The following is a 24471-nucleotide window of genomic DNA, read 5'->3' as shown; positions in this document are numbered from 1 at the left end:
AATGTCTCATCCTGCATGACATATTCTGGGGTGACATATTCCATCTTCTGTCCTCTGCAGATATGGTCATTCCATCGATCAGAATTCCCACGTTCTGCTCACGTGATTTTGCATTAGTTCCTAGGCCCTTCCAAGGTCTCTCTGCAACCCTCTCATCACTATCATTTCTTACCACACTTTATATTTCATCACACTCATGGAAATGACAAATTTTAGGGAACCTATTTTCTTTAGTTACACAAAAGTTTCAAGAGTTGCATGTATGTCTTTTCCTTCTTGCCTAGGGAAGTTCAGAGACAGGGGGATGAATGTTCATTTAAAAATGAAAGTTGGCAAAACTAAGAGGTCTGCTCTTCACTCCCTCCTTCCCTTCCCTCAGGAAAAAAAGAGGACAAATAGGAAACTGTTGGATAGTTTAAATACTGATACAACAGAACAACAGGAAGGCCAGAAGAAACCAGAACCGTTTTGTGACCTAGGAAATTCTCTAAAATCTCAAAAAAGAAAATCAAGCAACAAATAGGAATGATTTCACGTGCAATCCTGTTTTCCTGATTATATGTATGAAAAATGTGAGAAATTTCTATGTAATTAACAATAAATGGGCGGGTCATTCTATTTCATGGTTATAAATTTTAAAATAAAAAAATCAAATGCCGATGGCTTTCTTTTTCTCATTTTTGCCAGTTTTGAAACTATTCTCTATTGGATATCATGGCCTTGATCGTGCATTTCTGAGAGGATAACCAGCCGAATAATGAAAGCGGATCAGGACGGGCTTCCTGGAGGAGGTGGAATTTGGGCTGAGACGCCAAGGAAGCCAGGGGGTGCAAGTGAAGGAGAGGAGGATGTCCCCCCTCCCGGCAGGGGGGGCGCCAGTGCCAGGAGCGGGGGATGGAGGATGGTGGGGGCATAAGGGCCCCGCCCGGGGCCCTGGGTCCCAGACCCCACGGGGGGAGGGGAGAAGAGGTGAGTGGCGGGGGAGGTGGGATGGGGGAGGGGAGGAGGTGGAAGAGAGAGCGCGGCGGCTTCTGGGGGCGCCGGGTCCGGCCAGGTGGGGGAGGGGGGCGGTTAAATGGGACAGAGCGATAGATGAGTGTATGGGGGGAGGAGCAGACTCCCCCCACCCGGGGGGGGAGGGTCGCACTGGGGGGCGCTGGGAATGACTGGGGGGGGAGGGGCGATTAGGATGAAAGGCTCCCGAGGCCCAAAGGCCCGCCGTGAGCTCGGAGGCCAGGGTTCCAGGGCCACCAGCGAGACTCTAGACGCCTGGGTCTGGTGGAAGCCCAGGTCCTGGCGGGGGGAGGTTCCCGACTCCCCCCCAGACCCGGAGCCAACTGCCCTGGGACAGGGGAAGAGCGTGCCGAAAGCGGAGGCGGCGCGAGGCCTTCTGGGAGATGTAGTCCGAGGCCGCGAAGGCTCGGGAGGAAGGGGCGGGGCTGTTGGGAGGCTTCGAAAGGCTCCCCTCCTCCTCCTCTGCCCGGACCCCGACTCCCCTCTTTTCTTTCTCCCCGTGCGCGTGTACGTGGTGAGTGTGTGTCCTTGTGAGTGAGAGCACGCGGCGCGCGTACTAGGCCTGCGGGAGTGTGTATTTATGCGGTGATTGCGCGTGTAGTGCGCGTGTGTGTATTTGTGGGTGTGTGGGTGGGTGGGTGGCAGGTGTCTGAGAGTCTTTGGGGGGAGGGGCACTTCCATTTCCCCCATGACCCTCCCTCCCCGTCACTCCCCCAGAAGCCCGCAGACCGGCCTTCCCCGCCCCCCCCCCGTCTGCCTCTGACGTCACTGCCCCCCGGCGCCCGCCCCGCTTGGCTGTGGGTGAATGCGCGCCCCCTCCTGCGGGCCCGGGCGGGAACCAGAGCGGCCGGGGTGGCCGCTTCCTCAGGCTTGTGACTTGGGCCGAGTTCTCAAGCATTTACCATGTTCCCTCTGCGTATCTTGTTCTGTTGGTTTGCTCCGCGGCAGTGCGTGCAAATTTCAACACGTTTTCCATCTCGTTCCTTTCAGAATTTCTTCTCGTAAAATCATATTCCATCCCATGTTAATGCCATAATTTGCCCAGCCATTATGGCCAGAGGTGTGTGTCTCCCTTTCCCGCTTCTGTGCTATAAGAAAAAGAACCGCTGATATTTTTGAACTCTTAGTTCTTTCCCTGTTTCTCTTATCTGACGGACACTTAAGGTTGATGGAGGCGTTCCCGGGTCAAGGTGTGTGAACAATTTAGGAAGCTTTTGTTCCAGCTCCAAATTGTTTACAGACATGACAGGGTCGGTTCCCTGCCCCACTAACAGTGTCCGCATAGCTAACGATCCTCAGACCTGCCAACCCTTGTCATTTTTTTGGTCATCTTTGGCAATCTGATAATTTTTCTTATTATTAGTGTCTTGGATTAATGATTACAGGTGTTTATAACTCAGATCTCAAGGTCAAAGGAAGAAATCCAAGTTATCAACACTCATGAAAAAATGCTCTAAATCATTTAAAATTAGAGAAATGCAAATGAGAACAACTCTTAATTGTCACCTCATATCTAGAGAACTCCCAGGAAGCTAGAGACTTATATACCTTTGGGCCAATTTAGTTCCAACACATCCCAGATTTTTGCTTTAGTGGTTAATATGCAATTCCTTAAGCTATGTGTATCTGTATCCTGGAGACTTTCAATGGTCTGGGGTTTTCTGGGTTTTGAGTGAATACTTATGTATTTGTGTATATGGGTATAACTATAGAGTGTTTTTCCCCCTCACCTCTATTGATTGATTTTAGCTCTGAGATGGAAGTAAGTTAGAAAGAGATCAAGTTAAGATCTTGAATATATTTAGCAAGGATTTACTTAGTAAGGACTAAAGGATAATCTTTTAATTATTGATACTGCAACAACATGAAAAAATAACTGTACCTTGCCCTCAGATGACTAGTGAAACTTGCTATTTGAGGGAAAAATCTCTTGGCACTTTCTCTCTCTCTCTCTCTCTCTCTCTCTCTCTCTCTCTCTCTCTCTCTCTGTATAATTGGCATTGTTTTGAGTTCTGAATTTAGGTATCATTGTCTGAATTATCATATCAATAAACAATCATTCAAGGCAAATGCTATGAGCTACTCCAAGTGAGTATGCTTTGAAAATTGCTTCAGGTTGCTGCCTATACCTGGAAAGGCTGAAAAACAGACTTATGAAATTGATGGCAGAATTCTTTTGACTCAGTTTCCCCATTGTGTTTTTTTAGGAATGTTTTCCACCTCATTAATCCAGAGTCCAGCAATCATACCCTGTGAATAATGTGGAACTTTACTATATGATTGTTTATTCCAAAAAGCTACCTATGACTTACCTGGAGGTGAACAGAGCTAAGGAATCTTTGTTCTCTTCGGATCAGTCTGTGCCCTTGAAAGGAAAGTCTTGATGTGGTTACAACATATCCCTCCTTCTTCCTTTTATAGCAAATTTCTAAAGCTAAGGCTGGTGAATTGTAAAGGTTTCTTTGTTTCGTTTTATTTTGCTTTTTAGGAGTCAATGTTGCAATGCTTTAATATCTCTGAGTTATCATAATGTGATGCAAGTATGCAAAAAGAGTGTTTTTATTTTGCTTTTCTGAATAGATGGCCACCACTTCTTTCACTTTTCTAATCTAAGCAATTAGAAAAAACGAGCCTGGAGTTTTGCCATCCTTATTAAGAGTTTTATATTGTTGTGTAACATCAGGTCTGAATAGTGTCACTTCTTTTCTAAATGATCTGAAGAGAAACATAAACATGGGCATATATCTCTCTCTATATACTTCCCTCAATGAGGATGGAGGGCCTAGGACAAATGTAAAAGTTTTAAATTTTAGGTAAAAATGTTAGTTTCAAACTTTAATGAAGTAGTAAACTTCAATTGGACAAAAGCAACAAGGTTAGACTGTTTTCCTTGAGAACTGAAATACATAAAATCGGCTTCCAAATATTCCGTTGAGAAGAGTGACAAAAGGTCAAGCAAACATCATGTTCCTGGATGGTATATCCATTTTCATTTGATCCTGAAGGTAATAAAGCATAAGGCTAAAAATACTGAACTTCCTAAACATCCAATGAATATACAGAGATGAATAAAGTTATTGGGAATGACTATTTCTTACCTCGGATATACAGGCTTTATTTATGTTTTAATAATAGTGTATAAAATATTAAGATTGAATTCAGATTTTTTCATATGAAATGGATTTAATAAATTGTGAATAAACTTACATGTTGGTTTACTTTTTTTTTTTGCTGGGAAACGTCTCTCTGACCGGCAGAAGGGCTCAGTTTATAAGTTTCTGTAGCAGCTGGCTGGGGCCCTAGCCTCAGTTCTCCCAGAGGATCCATCAGTCTTCCAGTCAGAGAACGTCGTAGGCAAATGTTTCCAGGCTGGAGGAGAAGCTGTTACTGGGGTGGGCAAGTGGGACATCAGCCTGGAGGAAAAGGGGGGGGGAGGAAGGGGAGTGTCACAGGGAAGAGCCGGAGGACTAGGAGATTCAGCCCAAACCCGGGGAGGGAGCAGGGGAGGGAGGGAGAGAAGGAGGGAGTTGGAGGAGGCGGGTCTCCGAGGTGACTGGCAGGATGGGTGCAGGCGCACGTGGAATTTGAGGCCCGGGGTGGAGCTTGCGGGCCTGGGCGGAGCCTAGAGCGGAAAGAAGCCACGCCATTGGCCAAGGCGTTCCATGTGACGGAGGGCCGCGCTCGGGGAGGGGAGGCCCGCCGGGGGCGAGATCCCGCCTCTGGGAGCCATTGAGGGAGGGGGGTGTCGGCTGGCCCGGGGAGGGCGGGGCTCTGGGAAGGCCCGCCCAGAGTGGGCTGACTGCGGCGGAGCCCGGGCCGCCAGGTCGGGCTGCGCGATCGCTGCGCCTTCTGCCCCGGCCGGGCTCTCGCTGCCTCCCGGAAGGCAGCCGTGCTTGCAGGTCCCAGGTAGGTCGGAGGCAGGAGGGCGCGCAGCCCGCCGCTGGCTGCCATTGCCCTTGGGCTCCCCGCCCGGCGGACGCTGCTGCGGGTCCCTCCTTCCTCCCGAAGCTGACGCGGGCAGGCTCCCCAGCGCGTCCCAGAGGTTCTGGGCTTCCATCCCCAGCTCTACCACCGAGTCACGTTCGGGCCTCCCGCTATCGGGACCCGCAGCGAGTCCTGCCTGCAGCCTTCCTGGATGGCGCGGGCTGGCCTACGCACCTCCCTGCCCCAGCTCCCCTAGGGACCCAGGAGTCCTGCCTCCCGGCCGGGACCTTCCCAGGGCGCAGACGGGAAAGCTCCGGCCCGGCCTCCCCTGACCGGCCCCCGCGGCCCCCTGAGCCGGCCCCCTGACCGGCCCTCCTGACTGGCCCCCCTGACCGGCCCCCTGACGGCCCCTGACCGGCCCCCCCTGACCGGCCCCTCCTGACCGGCCCCCCCTGACCGGCCTCCCCTGACCGGTCCCCCCTGACCGGCCCCCCCTGACCGGCCCCCCTGACCGGCCCCGGGTTCTCGCGCTGGCTCCCGCAGGCCCCAGACGTTTGCGCCCTGCCCCTCTCCTCCAGGCCCGAGCTCCCAGAGCGGCCCCGGGAGCCCTCCCCGGCACGGCCAGCCGCGCCCCGGAGTCACCGCCCCCCCTTCTGTCCCTCCGGGGTCCCCTCCTCTCCCCGCCTCCCAGACCCCTCCTTCCCCGCCCCCGCCGACAAGCAGAACCGAGACGGGACTGTGTCCCCAGCCCAGGCCGTCACTCCTGGCCGCGCCATCCCAGAGCCTCCCCACCTCTCCCCTTCGGACCGAGCTGTCCAGTGCAGTCCGGCTCCTGTGTGGGCCGAGCGGAAAGGGGACCGCCGGGAGGGGCGCTCCCCTCGAGGGACCCTCAGAGGCTCCCCTCCCGTCTAGGGGTCCCCAAGCCCCTCTCCCTCCGGGATCTGGGGGAGGGGCAGGTAGGAATCAGGGAGAGGGAGGGAAGAAGTCTCCCGTTCAGAGCCCCCTGCTGCCGCCCTCCTGCAGCTGGTGGGAGTCTCTCCCCCCTCCCCCTGAGGGCCGGGGGTCTCACGCTCTGTAAATCCCCCCAGGCCGGCCTCCTGCCCCTGAAGGAGAGAAGTGCCCCGAGTCCTGCTCCCGCTCAGCCCCGCAGTCATGGCCCCTGGGAGGCGCCGCCCCCCGCCCCAGGTGAGTGCGTGCAGCATCAGCCCCAGGCCCGCTCCCTGGGCCCGGAGAAGTGTGGGGCCGACCCCGGCGTTGCGTTGTATACAAGTGGGGGTGAAAGCGGGGACGGGAGTGACCCCTGCTTCTCCTCCCCCAACTGCCGCGGCCTGTGCTGGGAACCTGACATCTGGAGCAACAGCTGCCCCTCACACACACACACACACACACACAGACCCCGCCCCCAACTGCTGCCTGCCTGTACATATTCGGTTCTCCTCCGTACAACCGTCACCACAGCAACCACTTTCCTCCTTCCTCCCCATTTCTGAGCCTCCACATCGCTGCTCTCCTCCTGCTCACCTTCCCCCCGCCCCTTGTTTCTTCTGCCTGCAGACCCTTGCCACGGAGTCCAGGCTGGCGCAGAGCCCCCAAGCCGCCCAGCCCTTGCCTGTGGCAGTGAGCAGAGGTGGCCCTCCTGGTGCTCCTTTCCTGCTGCCTGGGGCCATGCTCCCCCCTCCTGCTCTCCGAATCCCCTCCAGTCACCTGGCCTGAGGTCCAAACAACAAGCCCTTTGGGTCCCCACGGGTCTACCCTACTGCCGGTACAGGGGAAGGAAAAATCCCGACCTTGCCCTCCACGGGCTCCCAGTCACAGGGGAAACAGCCCGTCAGCAGCTGCATCCCGTCAGGCTCTGGGGACCCCTCGGGATCTTCACGGATTAAGTGTCCGAGGCAGCATTGGAACCTGGTTCTTCCTAAGTCCAGACAGCCCCCCCAGGAGGACAGGAGGGATTCATGGTGGGGATAGAAGGGGAAAAGCTCCTGATCCAAGATGGGGCGTCTCTTTCTGGGGCAGCAAGCTCAGCCATTGGCTCAGTGAGCAGTAAGGACACTGGGGTACCAGTGACTTAGGCCATGATGAGCCTTGAATGCAAGGCCCTGGAAGGGGTGGAGACTGTGAAGTAGGAAACTAATTTTGGAGCCAGAGGCTAGCCTATCAGTAGTCCGGCAACAATAGTGGTTGGGGGGAGGGAGCCAGCACCCGGGCCTTCCCACATGGGAATGAATGCCCTTAAGTGGGGAACTGTGACCACAGAAACTTGTGAAAGGAAACCCAAGTACTTTCCTGGGACTTTCAAAAGTGGAAAAAAAAGTCAACTACTTCCTTTTTTAGATGATAACAAATAAAGGACATTAACCTCCCATAAATGGGAGGGGGGGCAGTGGATAGAGCACCAGCCCTGGAGTCACAAGGACCTGAGTTCAAATGTGGACTCAGATACTTGACATTCCTAGCTGTGTGACCCTAGGCAAGTCACTTGACCCCAATGGCCTCAGGAAAAAAAAAAAGTGAAATGGGGATCCCCAAGAAAGCATAAACCTGTTTTGTTCAAATAAATCAAAATGACTGAAAAGTAAAAAAGAATTTTATCTGTGTGATAGAGAATGTGCTAAAATAATAGAAAGTCTAAGAAAATGAGCCACATAACTATAGGGCAAATGAGAGAAGAAAGCCCTAAAATAGCACCTTGGTCACAGGTGGGCTCCATATTTAGTAGATTGGAGGAAGAGATGACTTATCTCAAGTATCACCTTTTTCGATCCGGGTGAGCTCTCTTATATCCCCTGACTCTTGTTCTCCCGAATTCCAGAGTTCTAGGAGGTCTGTTTAGATTCTTTATTTTTCATGAAGAAACTGGCAATGTCTTTCTCATGAATTTGTTCAAACTCCAACTTTGGTTAATAAAATATTGCCTTTATAATAAATGAGGGAAACCTCCTTTCCTCATTTCTTTGTAAGTAAATATCAAGATTAATGAATACATACATTAAGAGATGAAAACAATTGTAGAGCAAAGGTATGAGTTGGTCATCATATAGCATATCCAGAGTTACCTCAAGTCCTTAAAATAATAATTGATAATTAGGTAATTCAGATCAATTCCAATAGACATGATAGAGAGAGCCATTTGCATCCAGAGAGAGACTGTGGGAACTGAGTATGGATCAAAGCATAGTATTTTCACCCTTTTTGTTGTTGTTTATTTGCTTTTTGTTTTCTTAATCATTTTTTTCCTTTTTGTTCTGATGTGTGTGTGTGTGTGTGTGTGTGTGTGTGTGTGTGTGTGTGCAGCATGATAATCATGGAAATATGTATAAAATGATTGCCTTTATTTAACATAGTATCTTACTTTCTGTCTTGGGGATGGGGAGGGAGGAAAAGAAAGGGAGAAAAATTTGGAACAGGTTTTACAAGAATGTTGAAAACTATCTTTGCATTTATTTTGAAAATAAAAAGCTATTATTAAAAAAAAGTTGATAGGTTTTTCCTTCTTGATTGGAAATAGTCTCATTCTGCTCTGTTGTGTCCAGATTGTGATGAACATATCTTAAGAAGCCTTTTCATGTTTTCATCGAGATAAGACTTTATTTCAGTCACTCAGGAAATAAACTAGGCCTTTTCTTTTTGTTTACATTCTTTTTGGGGATCACAGGAAACTGCCCTCCTCCCACCTGTCTTCCTGTTTCCCCTTGTCCCCCAACTCACCATACACAGTACCTGATAGCATCTCACCAGCTTTACCTGGAATTTTCTTTGTAATATATCATTTTTGCCAGTTCTGATGAGGGACAAATTTTCTTTCTTTTTTTTTTTTTTATTAAAACTTTTTATTTAGAAAACATATGTATGGATAATTTTTCAATGCTGACCCTTACAAAACCTTGTGTTCCAAATTTTCCCTTTCTTCTTCCCTCCCCCTCCTGTAGATGGCAGATAACCTAATACATGTTAAATATGTTGAAATATTGAAATATATGTTAAATCCAATATAGGTATATATATTTATACAGTTATCTTGCTGCACAAGAAAAATCAGATCAAGAAGGGAAAAAAAAAAAACTGAGAAAGAAAGCAAAATGCCAGCAAACAACAGCAAGAGTGAAAATACTATGTTGTGGTTCACATTCAGTTCCCACAGTGAGGTTACTCTCTTTCTCCAGAAACCCTCCTATCTCTCTGATAGTTAACAAATTTTCTTTGATTCTATAGGGAAAAGCAATTTGTGGTCACATATATCTCCATTTTATCCTGAATGTAAATATAAACCTGTTTTCAACATTACATTTTCATGATTATGGTTCTAGGCTCTGATCTCCATAAAGAGCATGATCTTTGGGCAAACCTTTTTGTGCTTCAGTGTGGTGAGGGTTGGATTAGATGAATTCTGAAGGCTCTTTCCAGTCTAAATCCTATGATTTTTGATCGTTTAGAAGCTGGTGACCTTCCAGGATGTGGCCGTGGACTTCACTCTGGAGGAATGGGGGCTCTTGGATTCTTCCCAGAAGGAGCTGTACAAGGAGGTCATGCTGGAAACCTCCCAGAACCTGCTCTCTCTGGGTAAGGGCTTCCCCTCCAAGGGAGCGCCTTTGTCCCCTCCCTCGTGTTCAGGGCTTGGAGCGTCAGTCAGTTCTCAGAAAGGCCAGGCCAAAGGGCTGGTTTTCTGTGTCCGAAAGACAGGCTCCTCCTGGCTTTCCTGAAAACGGCCTTTGCATTATGGGCCTGTGAGCTGGAGTTTTCCTTTGTTACCCTGAAGCTGTCCCTTCCTGGTTCTGGGGAGCTTGAGCACAAATATTTGACCATTGATGACGAATCTCAGCCTGGGGGGGCATCTCAGAGGTTGTTCTAGTCCCTGAATGTGAATATTGCGGGCAAATCTCAGAAAGCTGCACTGCCAGTGGATGGAACCCCCTAAGGTTCCAAATAGCCTCTGACCTTTGGAAGGTTCTTTTTGTTAACAGCGTAAACGGGTTTCTGCTCTTCCTCTCAGAAGCCGGACAGACAAGTGTGTCCTTGTTTTTCCTTCCTAGAATTCCAGGGCAAATGGTGGAAACAGAAGGCAATTAGCATTATGTCCCCTCTACTAAGAGCTTTCTGTAGGAAGTTTATCTAATTTAATCCACCACAAGCCTGTGAGTCACATGATATTTTATCAGTTAAGGTAAAAAGAGATTAAATGACTAAATTAATGTTTGAGAACAGAGTTGAGTTCAGAGCGCCCTGAATCCAGCACAAAGCCTTTGCCCATTGCACTACTGGTTTCCTCTTAATTTGCAGACAATGGACTCTATGGATTCAGCCCATCTTTCTAGGAAGGAAGTGCAGAAAACAGAAATTTTTGATTTCAGATTGGCTTCCAAATGATCTCCCTCTCCCCCACCAAAATTCTTAATAATAAATCACAGGAAAAGTTCTTAAGAAATCCTAGCGCCTGTCCTGGGCCCTTCTTGCATGTCCCCTCTCCCTAAAGAGCCAAATAGGGATCTCCATTCTCATCTCTTCCTCGTTCCCCATGCCCAGGACTTCCAGTTCCCAGAGAATACTCCATCCTCCATTCTGAACAAGGGGAGCAAGCAGACCCCAGAAGCTCCTGCCCAGGTGAGTGGCGGGGGGTGACGTTACCTGTCATTCTTATCCTGGGGAAATCCCAGAGCTCAGTTTCCCCATCTGTGAATTGAAGGGATATTCTGGCAAGAGGAGCAAGCCCCGGAGAACAGGGGTAACTGTGTGCTGGGCAAGGAGGAGAAAGGAGGCCTTTGCCGCCTGATTGCAGCTTGTGAGGAGCGGGGCAAGAGAGGAAGGAGCTGGAACGGGGGAGAGGGGCCCTCCAGAGGGATTTATAGGTGTAAGGGAGCCTGGAGCTTGTGTGGGGGCAGTGACAGGTTCTGAGGGGAGCCTTAAGAGGAGCAATTGGACAGCTGACCTGGGGAGAGACCCAGCAGCAGGTGTGGGGGACTGAACCTGGAAACTAGCCATGTTGGGGGGGGGAGGAGTTGTAGTGAGGAGAGGTGGGTCAGCAGGACTTTCCAAGAGCTGGACTATGGAGAAAGATAGCATGAGGGAGAATGGGAGGGGATGGCATCCCCTTTGGGAGGGGCCTGGACAGTCCTGGGGACGTGGGAGGGTCAGGGAAGTGATAATGAGGTCAGTATTAGACACCACAGGAGGTGAACTGAGAGACCTGCAGGACTCTGGAGTGGGAGGATGGTGTGAGGGAAGATGGTGAGGGGATGACGTCCCCTTTGGGAGGGGGCTGACTGAGGGGAGGGGGCCTGGGAAAATGCTTTTGGTTCAGAAGTTGGGAGATCAGTGGTGATGTGGGAGGAAGGCATTTTGAATTGCACAATAAAGTTGAGAGTCAGATTGCAGTTTTGTGGAAAGTAAAAGAAAAGGAGCTGGAGAGCCCAGGAGTAGACGGCTGTCCCTGCGGGTTTGGCCATGAAAGGGAAGAGGTACAGAACATCTTCTATGGGGGACAGTCCCTTTGTGGCAGTTGGGAGGGAGTCAGAGGGGAAAGGAAGAGACTGAAAATTAGGGAGAAAACGGAAATGACCGAGTATGGTGGAAGGGTGCATGGAATGGTTCGCTGGGGCTTGTGGGGTTTTGAAGCTTTTTATTTTTAAATAATATGTGCATAGATGGTTTTCAGCACTCACCCCAAACCCTGCCTTCCACTTTTTCTCTCTCCTTTCCCCCCACCCCCAATGGCTTGTGTTGTTGGGCAGGAGGTCCCCCTCCTCCTGTGAGAAAGGGGGAGCAGAGGAGGAGAGCTGAGGGAGCTCTTGGTGAATGTCTGATGGTTTCACTGAAATGTGAGGTCGGTTCTTGGCTGGAGGGCCATGTCCGAGGCCTGGGGGTGGGGGGCCCACGAGCTTCTGCTACTCCAGGGTCTGCTATGGGAGGGGGAGGGGGAGAGGTGAGGAGGGGGGGGGATGAGTTTCTGCTACTCTGGGATCTGGCTGGGGGGAGAGGGGGAGCACGAGCTTCTGCTGCTTAAGTTTCCCTGGATCCTGGTATCCCCACTCAGCAGCCTGTGAGCAGGAGCGAGGGCCCACGTGGGCCATCCCCCTAAGTCCCTTTACTGATCTTCATGGTCCAGTCTTGGTTCTGGGGAATTTGTTGTTTTCAGCTCTCCATAAACTCAGTAAAAGGAGCAACTTGAATTGCTGTGCAAAAGATTGATTTTTCTCTTGCCTAAAGGCAAGTTGTGTACTGAATAATAAAAGTACTAGGTCAACTTCACATATTGCTTTGTTTTTTATTTAAGCAATACTTACAAATAATCTTTTCTTTTTAAAAAGTTAAATATTTTATTTTCTTCCCCTGATTAAATGTGAAAACAATTTATAACATTTCTTTAAAAAAAATTTTAAGTTTCAAATGCTCTGCTACCACTCCCCGGCCCCCTCCCTCATACTGAGAACTCAAACAATTTCATAGAGGTATACACATGCAATCATGCAAAATGTGTTGATTGTTTTGTTAAAAAAGAAAAAAAATAAATAAAAAGTATACTCTCTGCAGTCAGACTCTATCACTTGTTTCTCTGGAAACGGGTAGGATTTTCCACGCGGAATCTTTCAGAATTGTTTTGATCATTGTATTGCTGAGAATGACTTTATCATGCATCACTGATCATAATACAATATGCTGTTATCATATACAAAATTCTCCTGTTTCAGCTCATTCCACTTTGCCTCAGTTCATGTAAGTCTTTCCAGGTTTTTCTGAAAACATCCTGCTTGTGATTTCTTATAGCACAACAGTATTCCATCACGGTCACATCCGACAACTTGTTTAGCCATTTCCCAATTAATGGACAGCCTCTCGATTTTCCGCTTCCACCACTAAAAGAACTGCTAAAATACACTGCTGTGAAGGAGTTTTGCTGAAAAATATCCATACCCAGAGAAAGAACTGATAGTTCCTTAATGCAGATTGAAACATGTTTTTTTTTTTTGTTTTGTTTTGTTTTGGAAACTTTATTTTTCTTGAGGGTTTAGGGGTGGGATTTTTTTACTTTGTTTTCTTTCACTACATGACTTTCATGGAAATGTTTTGCATGACTAGACATGTGCATTCTCAAGGGGGGCAGTAAGAAGGGAAGAAAGGAAAGAATCTAGAACTCAGAGTTTTAAAAATGAATGTTAAAAATTGGTTTTACATGGTTTTACATTCTAGGTCAAAGGGTATGCATTATTTTATAGCCCTTTGGGCATAATTCTTTAAAATGGGATTTTACCACTGAGTGTCTCAATTTTCCCACATCCCCTCCAACATTTTTTTCTTTTTTGTCATCTTAGTCAATCTAATAGCTGTAGAGTCACACCTCACTTGTTTTAAAGTACATTTCTTTAATCAATAGTGATTCAGAGCATTTGTTCATATGACTGTAGGTAAGTGATTACTTTGTCTGAAAACTGCCTGTTCAAATCATTTGAGCATTTACTAACTGAGGAATGGCCTTTATTCTTATAAATTTGAATCAGTTCTTTTGAGAAATGGGATCTTGATCAGAGAATCTGTTGAACAATTTTTTTGAAATGTATGATTGCTAACTATTTTCCTCCATTTTTAAATTCTCTTTCTCCTTTCAGCTTATCCATCCTCCGAAGTGTTTTGCTTCTTTTATCTCCCCAGTCTGCCCTCTTTTTTTTTTTTTTTTTTACTATACTCTGCCCTTCCCTTATCCCCTTTCTCTCCTAGTCTCCTGTATAAGAGATTTCTTTTCTTTTTTTTCCCCTTTTTATTTTTTAATGTTAAAATTTATTCATTTTCACCATTTACTTTTATAAGATTTTGATTTCCATTTTTTCTCCTACCTCTCTTCCTTTCCCTCTTCCCCAAAGAGCAATCAATCTGATAGAGGTTATACATGTACCATGGTAAAATAGATTTCTATACCCAACTGAGTATGTTATTTCCTCTCTGAACCAATTCTGATGAGTACAGGATCCATACCTCCCCCATTTTTTCAACTACTCTATTTTTTAAAATTTAATTTATTTAATATATTTTCCCCAATTACATTTGAAACAGTTTTTTACTTTGTTTTTAAAACTTTTGAGTTCTTTCTCATTCTTGATTTTTATTTTAAGTGAACTGTTTTTTCTTCTTTCTACCACTGGCACACAGGCCATACTGTCACAAAAACTGTTTTGAATGACTGACTCCTGTTGTCAACCAATTCTTTTGAAAAATCTGCTCAATTAGCTAAACAAGTTATATTACATGATTATGATGAAATTGTACTGTGCTGTAAGAAATGATGAGCTCAGTGATTTGAGAGAGACATGGAAAATCTTGCATGAAATAATGAAGAACAAAATGAGCAGAATCAAGTGAACATTGTATGCAGTAACAGCAATATTGTTTTAAGAATGGGTTTGAGTGAATAAATTATATTGACTATTATAAATACTCAAATTAACTACAAAAGGTATGTGAAGAAAGGCGCTATCTGTATCCAGAGCAAAAACCAGATAAGTAGAAGTATGTAAAGGATAATTTTTCATTTGTATATACCTATCTATTTGTGGCTAAATTTTTTTTTTTAATTTTTAACACACATTGCTTTATAAATCATGTTGGAAGAGAAAAATCAGAGCCAAAGGGAAAAACCACGGGAGAGATTAAAAAAAACAGAAAAAAGGAGTGGCATGTGTTGTTTTATATTCAGGCTCATTAGCTCTTTTTCTGGGTGCAGATGGTATTTTCTGTCCAAAGTTTCTTGGAATTGCTTGGGATTACCAAACTACTGAGAAAAAAACAAGTCTTTCATAGTCGATCAACAAACATTCTTGCTGTTATTGTGTATAAAGCTTATTTCACTCAGCATCAGTTCCTATAAGTCTCTCCACACTGATCATTTCTTACAAAACAATAATATTCCATAGCATTCATATACCACTACTTACTCAGCCATTCCTCACTGATGGGCATCTACTCAGTTTCCAGTTCCTTGCCACTACAAAAAGGGCTGCCATAAACATTTTTGCACATGTGTGTCCCTCTCTCTCCTTTAAGGTCTCTTTGGCCAGTAGAGACACAGTTGGATCAAAGGGGATGCCCATTTTTACAGTCCTTTGAGCACAGTTCCAAATTCATCTCCAGAATGTTGGATCCGTTCACAGTTCCACCAACAATGTATCAGTGTCCCAGTTTTCCCTCATCTTTCCAGTATTTATCATTATCTTTTCCTGTCCTCTTAGCCAATCTCAGAGGTGTGAGGTATTGTCTCAGAGTTGTTTTTATTTGCATTTTCTAAATAGTGATTTAGAGTATTTTTTTCATATAATTGTAGATGAATTTAATTTCATTTTCTGAAAACTGATGAGGAGGACTATTTTTGTAGAATGGTTGTGGCCCATGATGGTTTCAAGATGACTCAAGATGGTTTTCAAAGAGCCTGCTTGCTTTTGGGAAACAATTTGATGTTAGGTTGAGAACCTGTTGCACTTAGTCAGAATTGATCAGTCTGATGCAATCATTGCATGAATTTGAAAACCATTATATTCCTAATTAGGAGAGTTTGGAATCACTGCAGAAAGAAAAAAATTAGGCTGGAAACATATACATGTTTGTTGTTCTAGAGGAAAATATTTATATATTTATTTTATTTAAATTAATTTACATATTCATTTGAATACATTTACTAGATATTTATATATGTTAACACAATATACAGCCATATATTAACTGGATTTATGTATTTACATTTATTTTAAAATATTTATAACCAGACCCCTTACCATATTTATGATCCAGCTATAGAAGAATTAGCAGCTACAAAATGGCAAGGATTGCAGTGGGACCACCATCTACTTCCTGACAGGATAACAAATTCAGAGTCCAATATGAGATAATATTTTTGTAGATAAGAAAGAAATGGTTTTTTAAAAGTAATATTTATTGCAAGGATTTGGGTTTTTCTTTTTAAATTAGGGAGCAGAAGCATCCAAAGATAAATTTTAAAACAATAAATAGGTAATAGCTGTCCTAAAAAAGTGATGGACCAGAATAGGTACCTCAGGTGAATTAAAAAAAAAACAAAAAACAAAAAACAAGGTTGGCAGTCATAAAGTGTCTTAGACATGAGAACAAAAAAAAGAAAATGAAGGGAAATTAAAATATACTTATAGGCATGATCGGTAATGAAATAATAAGAATATTTAGTGTACGTGCCACAAATGGCACATCCTGGATCTGGAAATAATAAAAGTTATTTGCAAAGCTGAAAATTACTAAACAGTAGAACTATCACCCAGTTTAGCCTAGGACTTACAAAAAGGACTGTAATAATTCATCAAAACTGGTTAATAAAGAGAAACAAGTGGAGCAGATAAAGCACTGGTCCTGGTCTTGGGACCTTAGACAAAGCTGTGTGACCCTGGGAAAGTCACTTAACTCTATTACCTCACAAAAAACAAGCAAATAAATCTTAAGCAACAGATAAAGAAAAACTCCAATGAAAAGCAGTGCTATCTGAAGGTGGAGGGGGGAAGCCTGGAGGGGAGGTTCCCCCTATGGGGTTCTTTTCTCAGAGAAGTCCCCAGAGATCCAGGGTCCTTGGTGGGTGGGGAGGCTGCTGTAGAGACTCTAAGTAGGAGGTTCTCTGTGGGACTTCTAGACAAGATTTCCTCCCCCTGGGGTGCTTGCGGGGTAGGAGGGACCCTGGCCGGTGTGCCAGCTCAGTCCTAGGTTACTTGTCTAAGTGTGAAGAGCACTGGATGGGACTGGGTTCAAATCCTGCCTCGGGCACTTAGGAGCTGTGTGCCTTATCTGGACCTAGGGGAAAGAGCTAATGCTTTTTTACTTCAAAACATCCTTACCAAAAAAAAATGAAAAAAATAAATAAAAAAATGAAATAAAATAAGTCATTCTTATACCAAAAGCGTGGCCTCTACAGGCAATGTGGAGAACCATAATGTCAACCTCTGGGTATCGCCCAAAGTACATCCACACAGCCACTAAAGGACAAAAATACAGAGGTGTATCCAGTCATTAAGAAGGAAATTAGTTACCAAGTGACCGGACCTGATTGCTTCAGTGATCATTGCCTAGTCCTTGACCACAATAACCTATTCCAGTGTGAGATGATGGTCCTTCCTACAGTCAAGGAACTTAACAATACCTATCCAAAGAAACTATTTTTCATTCAATAGTACAAAATGGTGATCCTTGTTTTTAAGAAGCACAATGAATTTATCTACAGGATGTGAAAAGCATTATAGTTTTAAAAAATTCACCCAAATTTGGATTTTAAATATATCCAAACTCAGTGGAAGGAAGAGGATATATTTGTGTAGATGTGTATGTATCCAAAAATAAATAAGGATGTTTCTTTTTTTTGTTTCCCAGATGGAGAGACCAGGCTTGAAATGAGGGAAAGTTCTTCAGAGCTGATTGTTTCTGTGGGAAAATCTGGAAAGCAAAGATTTATGAATGAATGTGACCTCACTTTGAGAGAAATCTGTGACTCTAATATCAAAGTCAAGAAGAAGCAAAACAGTCACTGTGAATTTGAGCTGGATGGAAAGAATATCAGACAATGTTCAGTCTTAATTCAGTGTAAGCAGATGACCTCAGGGAGCGACTGTTTGCAGGATCATAACTATCAGGAAAGCATTACAGAGTTTCACGAGAAGCCTCTTAAAGTGCAAACTTATCAATGTAATGAATGTGAGATGATCTTCAGCTTGAATTCAGATCTAACCAGACACCAGAAAAGTCACACCAGAGAAATGCTTTATACCTGTGATGAAGGCGAGAAGGCCTTCAATCATAAATCAAAGCTCACTGAACACCAGAAAACTGACAATAGAAAGAACCTTTACGGGTATAATGAATGTGGCAAATCCTTTAAGCAACAGTTATCACTTAATCACCATCAAAAATTTCATACTAATGAAAAGCTGCATAAATGTATACAATGTGGAATGGCCTTCAGGAGAAATTCATCTCTTATTTCCCATCAGAAAATTCATACTAGACAGACTCTTGAGTGTCTTGAATGTGATAAAGCTTTCAGTGAAAACTCCTCTTGTATTGTACACCAGAGGAGCCACACTGAACAGGAACCTTATTCTTGTAACCAATGTGGAAAGACTTTCAGACAGAGGTCTGGTCTTGCTGAACATCAGAGAATCCACACCGGAGAGAAACCTTATCCTTGCAATCAGTGTGAAAAGTCTTTTAGATGCAGTTCTGGTCTTGTTCAACACCAAAGAATCCACTCTGGAGAAAGACCTTATAAATGTAATCAATGTGGAAAGAGTTTCAGATGCAACTCTAAACTTTCTCTACATCGGAGAATCCACACTGGAGAGAAACCTTATGAATGTAACCAATGTGGAAAGACTTTCAGACAGAGTTCTAGTCTTGCTGAACATCAGAGAATCCACACTGGAGAGAAACCTTATGAATGTAATCAGTGTGAAAAGACTTTCACACAGAGTTCCAGTCTTTCTCTACATCAGAGGATCCACACTGGAGAGAAACCTTATAAATGTAATCAGTGTGGAAAATCTTTCACAAACACATCCAATCTTTCTGAACATCAAAGAATTCACACTGGAGAGAAACCTTATGGATGTAATCAGTGTGGAAAGACTTTCAGACAGAGTTCTAGTCTTGTTGAACATCAAAGAATCCACACAGGAGAAAAACCTTATAAATGTAATCAATGTGGGAAAAGTTTCAGACAGAATTCTAGTCTTGTTGAACATCAAAGAATTCACACTGGAGAAAAACCTTATAAATGTAGTCAATGTGGAAAGACTTTCAGACACAGCTCTAGTCTTGCTAATCATCAGAGAATTCACACTGGAGAGAAACCTTACGAATGTAATCATTGTGGAAAAGCTTTCACACAGAGCTCCAATCTTGCTTTACACCAGAAAATCCACACTGGAGAGAACCTTTATAAATGTAATCAGTGTGGAAAGGCTTTCACAAACACATCCAAACTTGCTCTGCATAAGAGAGTTCACACCGGAGAGAAACCTTACGATTGTAATCAGTGTGGAAAAACTTTCAGATGCAGATCTGGTCTTGCTCTACATGAGAGAATCCATACTGGAGAGAAACCATATGAATGTAATCAGTGTGGAAAGGCTTTCAGATGCAGTTCAGGGCTTGGAAAACATCAGAGAATCCACACTGGAGAGAAACCTTACGAATGTAAACAGTGTGGAAAGAGCTTCCGACAGAGCTCCAATCTTGCTGAACATAAGAGAATCCACACTGGAGAGAAACCTTATGAATGTGATCAGTGTGGAAAGGCTTTCCGATTCAACTCCAAACTTGTTCTCCATCACAGGATCCACACTGGTGAGAAACCTCATGAATGTCATGAATGTGGCAAGGCTTTTAGGGATCGTTCATCTCTTATTGTCCATCAGACAATCCACACCGGAGAGAAACCTTATGAATGCAACCAATGTGGCAAAACCTTTCGGCAGCAGTCATCCCTTATTTCCCATCGAAGAATTCATAATAGATAGAAATCTTATTACTGTAATGAATGAGGAAAAATGTTTCAATAGAATATAGAGTTAGATATCATACAATTCATTCTGGGGACAAACTCTGTATGGATTTAATGTGGGAAGACCTTTAGTCAAAGATCATCACTTACTTTGCATTAGTACAGAGAAATCTTAGGAGTGTGTTCATTGGGGGAAATATTAGAGTATTCACACTGAAAGGAAGGGTGGTAAAAGCAAGGATTGTGGGAAAGCCTTGACAGTCAAGGATAAGTTTTGGATAAGACTCAAGGAATTATGCTGGAGATAAAACTTGAATTAAAAAGGGAAGACTTCTTGCTTCAGCACAAACTTAGTTGATACCCCATATTTCAAACTATGCCTAAAACCCTATTAATATAAAGAATTTTTCTCCGAAATACTATTGGTTTTTGGTTCTCAATAATAATTCATGTCATTTTGTATCCCATAACTTCACCAGCCATCCCCCAGGAAATTAATGCTCACTTATTTCCTGTTGTTGTTGTTGACACAAAACATTCTGAAATAGACATTTTGATAATTGTTAGACACTGATTTATGTAATGAATTCTTTAGGCTATTATAGTAGTTAGAGTATTATTACTGGAACTAAAAGACCTCAGTTCAAATTCAGTCTCTGACACTTCCTAGCTGTGTGATCTGGGCAAATCACTTAACCTATTGCTGCTTCAGTTTCCCGCATCTGTTGTAGAATGTATATGCTAATAATCCATCTGTTATGATTGATGTGAAAATCAAGTTTGATAATATCTGTAAATTGCTTTGCACATATTAAACCACTATTTAAGTGCTAGCTACTCTGTTTCTTGGGTCATAAGTCTCAAAGTAGTTTTTGGTTAAAAGATTTAGACAATTAAGTCATTTTTCTTATAATTGAAATTGATATTCAAAACAGTGTAGGGGAAAACATTGTTTTGTAATAATAGGGCACTGGGTTTAGGATCAGGAAGATGGAATCAAATCCTGCCTCAGTTCTTTTGTATAACTCTGAACAAAGAACTTGTATAAAGATAAAGAAATTTGCTTTAATTTTCTCATCTCTAAAATGAAGTTGATCTCACTGACTATAAGCAAAGCCTCAAAGTAAAATGCAAATTGGATACTAACCCAAAAAGAATTCTTGGAAGAAATCAAGGAAGAGATAAATAAAAGAATTTTAACAATCAAATAAAAATATTAGAGGAAAATTGGGAAAAGAAATAAAAGCAATTGATGAAAATGAGGACAAGAATAAACAGCTTAGTAAAAGCCATAAAATATATTGAAAAAAATCCTTAAAAATTAGAATTGGCCAAATGATAGAAGAGGTTCAAAACTTCACTGAGGAAAATAACACCTTTAAAATTAGAATTGGTGGAGAAATCAAGTGGAGAGATCAAGATATAAAGCAAAGTAAAAAAAAAATTAAAGAAAAAATGTGAAATATTTCATAAGAAAAACAATTGGCCTAGAAAAGAGAGCAAGGAGAGGTCAAGGATTGTTGAACTACTTTAAAGCTATTTAAAAAAAAAAAAAAACCTTAGACATCACATCAGGAAAATATAAAGGAAAACTCTTAAAATATAACTAGAGGGTCAAGTACAAATTCAAAAACCCATTAGTCAACTCCTGAAAGAAATCCCACAATGAAAACTCCTAGGAATATTTTGCACAACATCCAGAACTCATAAGGCAAGCAGAATGTACTGCAAGTGGCCAGAAAAAAAGAATTAAAATACCAGGGACCCATAATTAGAATCACCAAGATTTAGCAGACACTGCTTTTAAGCACAGGAGAGTTTGGAATGCGATATTCCAAAAGGCAAAAGAAGTATGATTAAAATGAAGAATTATCAATTCAGCAAAACTCAGTATCATTTTATGGGCAAAAATGTATATTTAATTATCCTTCATAACCTAGATGAAATGAATATTTGCAAAAATAAAAATTGCCCATTTATTAGAAGATGAAATAGAATATTTAAATACTCTAATCTTAGGGAAGTAAATTGAACAAGTCATAAATGACCTCCCAAGAGGAAAATTCCCAGCACCAGATGGATTTACAAGCAAATTCTGAGGTGTGTGGGGTTTTCAAAACCAGTTCTGAGCATCTAAGTTTTCAGTTTTTCTAAGATGGTATGGTCCAAGGAGAGGTGTGGTCCCCACTCTCCTGCTTCGTGCTCTGGTCTGAGTGATCCCATTCTTTTCTGCCTTGGAGCTGTGAGCACTGTGACTGGGGTTCCTGTTCCCCTGCTTCACATGCTCTAGTGCTCCCTGCTCTGGCAATCTGACTAGTAGTGTGATCCCCGTACAGTCTGTTGGCTGAGTGCCCCCTACTACCAGTTCAGTTACCCCGGAGACCTGCTGCTGGCTTGCTGGGATATGGCCTGTGTTGCCCCGCTCCACTCTCAGCCCAGTGAGACCTTTCCTGTCAACCTTCTACGTTGCCTTGTGCTGGACATTGTTTCACCTCATCCTATTTGGTTCTGTTGGTCCACAATTCATTTTGAGGGAGTTTGGGAGAGCTCAATTGAGTCCTTGCCGTAATTCCATCATCTAAGACGTCCTCTTATACTGTCAGAATGAGAAGGGATGCTCAAAAGTCAGCCAGTTCCCAATAACTTTCAAGTGATATCAAGATTGCCCTACTTCATTGTGCAATTTAGTACCAGTATTGACTTTTTTCCAGTCTTCCTGGAAGGAGTAAATAGAGGAGAAGAACATAATAGGTAATTAAAGAAAGGCTAGATTTACACAATAGAACAATGATGGACCTTAGGCACAAAGCAATTGGTAAAGCATACAGTAATCAGATTAAAAAATACCTGCTATATATGCCAAAAAATTCTCAAGAAAAAATATCAAGAAGATTACCTTCTGGGTAATCCATTCTCAAACCCTATTGAGGGAAAAATATATTAATACAGCAAAGATCACCAGTACCATGTGTCACAATTAAAATGATAACATTCAGGCTCCTAGGATGAAAGGTTCTGAAATAGAGTCTGAGGTATCAAAAAAAATATAGCAGGGGCTAGATGATAGGATCCACTGGAGTCAATTTCCAGCTGTTCCTTTCATAGCACTTGATGGTTTCTGGTCTTGAGCATCAGCAAGTGTTGAAGAGCCTGTTTGTGATTTAGGAGAACCAGGAGGAAGAAAGCAGATATTCACCTTGGGGGAGACACCATCGTCCCTCTGATCTGGAAACCTTAAAGATGGAGCTGAAGGAGAGGGTGACTGTTGACTTGGAAGATCTCAACTCTGGCTGTAATTAGTAGGAGATCATTAATGTGACACACCAGAGAAGAGCCCCTGAAAATGGTGGAGGTAAAGTCTTATTGTAAAACAGAGAGTAAGGTGGGATGGTCTATGGACCCTTGAGGCCAATGGGTCCTCTTCTACCATGGATTATTCCAGGTGAAAGCACAGAAGTGTTGGTTGTCTGGATAAGAAGGTGGAGCAAAGATCACAGGTAGCCTCCCGAGGAGCTGAAGAGGTGTTGATCATAGGTTTGGTACTTCTGGGTGTCTAAGAGAAACAAGTGCTAAGGACAGGTGAATCCTGTACAACTACCACAAAATAAATGGATTTACCATCAGTCTTAATAGGGAGATTGGAGAGTTACAAAGGGACTCACATGGATTAATAACCCCTTGATCCCTCAAAGAATCAATAATTGGCCTCCCTTGACAAGGATGTTGAGAAATGGATGGTGGGATCCTCTCTTATTCTTAATAGTCATGTAGCAACTCCACATCTGAGGATAAAGATTTCCACAGAGAACAAGGATTTCTGAAGGGATTTTAGGACTACCCATTGGTCTCTCAGACATTCAGGCATTTGCAGGGCCAGAGATCCATCTGGAAATGATAATTCTGAGCTAACAGAGAAGATGGTGACCTAAGAGGTTAATGGCATACAGAGAAAGGGCTAGTCTGCCAGTGATAATTCTGGGGGCAACCTAGGCACAATTAAGGGCTTTCCCAAGACCTTACTACATCTAAGGCTCCAACAGTGGAACAATCAGACTATAGGGTGGTTTTTTTTTCATTAAATCTGAATTAGAAGCTCCACTATTCAGTAAACAATCACAAAATGTATCACCTTAAAGGATCACATAAGCTCATTAGTGTTAGGAAAATAATCACCATCCTCAGCCAAAACAATTGTCCCCAAATATGTACAAATATGTCCCTCCCATGTACCCTCATGCCAAAGACCCCCTCCTTGGAGTCTTCCAGAGCTACTTTTTTCTATAATTGTGTCCTAAATCCCACTGATTCACATTGAAAAACTTGGCTACATAACTTGCTTGACTACAATAAAAACAAAAGATATTAGGAAATGGATTTTGAGAGGGAAATGAAATTGCCTGACCGGGGTCCAAGATTTTAAGGGAATAGCTGCAGTTTGGCCAGGAGCCCAGGACTGAAAGGGAGTGGGAGCTGCCTGGAGAGAAAGCCAAGTCTGAGAAGGAGGAGGAGTTGCCTGGGCAAGGACTTGGGGGAAGGTCAAGATTCGCTGGGCAGGAAGCCTTCTTTGGCTTCCAGGATGCAAGGTTAGTCGGTTAAGTCTCTGAGAGGGAACTAATGATCTGGATAGTCAACTGAGCCTTTCATCTTTTGCTATCCTCTCATACACATAAAGAGTGATACTTTTAATTCCCTGCTTGCCATGCCAATCGACAATTTTTCAGAAAATATCCTCATCTCTCAGGCAAAGTTTGGCTCACAAAATATGTATTAATAATTCTAGGATCTCTTGGATTGAGTGAATATAACGCAGTGTACTACTGAGCACTTTTATATAGTCTATAATAAAAATGAGAAAGGGGTTCATTTTTCTCCCAGACAGGTTCTTGGAACATGAGCATGACTCTATAGCTCTTACAAAGATTCCCTAGCCATCGGTAGCCTGGCAAGGTCAGCTGAGACCTTGGGGTCCCAGTGAGGGTCTTGTAACAGCCAATTAGGAACCCAAAGGGCCAACAGGAGATATCATTAGTGGTGCTTGCCTGTTT

The 24471-nt window shown here is 43.6% G+C and overlaps 1 protein-coding gene across 1 annotated transcript; it reads left to right on the top strand.

Moving 5' to 3' along the window:
* The first annotated feature begins 4778 nt into the window (after nt 1-4778).
* Nucleotides 4779-20291, top strand: LOC100913511 (zinc finger protein 665-like). The gene is made up of 5 exons (XM_031964077.1): nt 4779-4920; nt 6027-6123; nt 9372-9498; nt 10459-10536; nt 17299-20291. Exons 2-5 carry the CDS (start codon nt 6091-6093, stop codon nt 19440-19442), a joined length of 2382 nt encoding a protein of 793 aa, XP_031819937.1. The 5' UTR covers nt 4779-4920; nt 6027-6090; the 3' UTR covers nt 19443-20291.
* The last annotated feature ends 4180 nt before the right edge of the window (nt 20292-24471 follow it).

The sequence above is a fragment of the Sarcophilus harrisii genome, chromosome 3, assembly GCF_902635505.1.
Source record: "Sarcophilus harrisii chromosome 3, mSarHar1.11, whole genome shotgun sequence".
Classification (NCBI taxonomy): domain Eukaryota; kingdom Metazoa; phylum Chordata; class Mammalia; order Dasyuromorphia; family Dasyuridae; genus Sarcophilus; species Sarcophilus harrisii.
Note: the sequence above shows the minus strand (reverse complement) of the source record. Positions and strands in the feature narration are given on the sequence as shown.

Excerpts from the sequence above, each read along its gene's own strand:
- LOC100913511 (XM_031964077.1), top strand. The coding sequence starts at position 6,091 with ATGGCCCCTGGGAGGCGCCGCCCCCCGCCCCAG. Across the intron at positions 9,499-10,458 it reads CCAGAACCTGCTCTCTCTGG|GACTTCCAGTTCCCAGAGAA; the intron begins GTAAGGGCTTCC and ends CCCCATGCCCAG. Across the intron at positions 10,537-17,298 it reads CCCCAGAAGCTCCTGCCCAG|ATGGAGAGACCAGGCTTGAA; the intron begins GTGAGTGGCGGG and ends TTTGTTTCCCAG.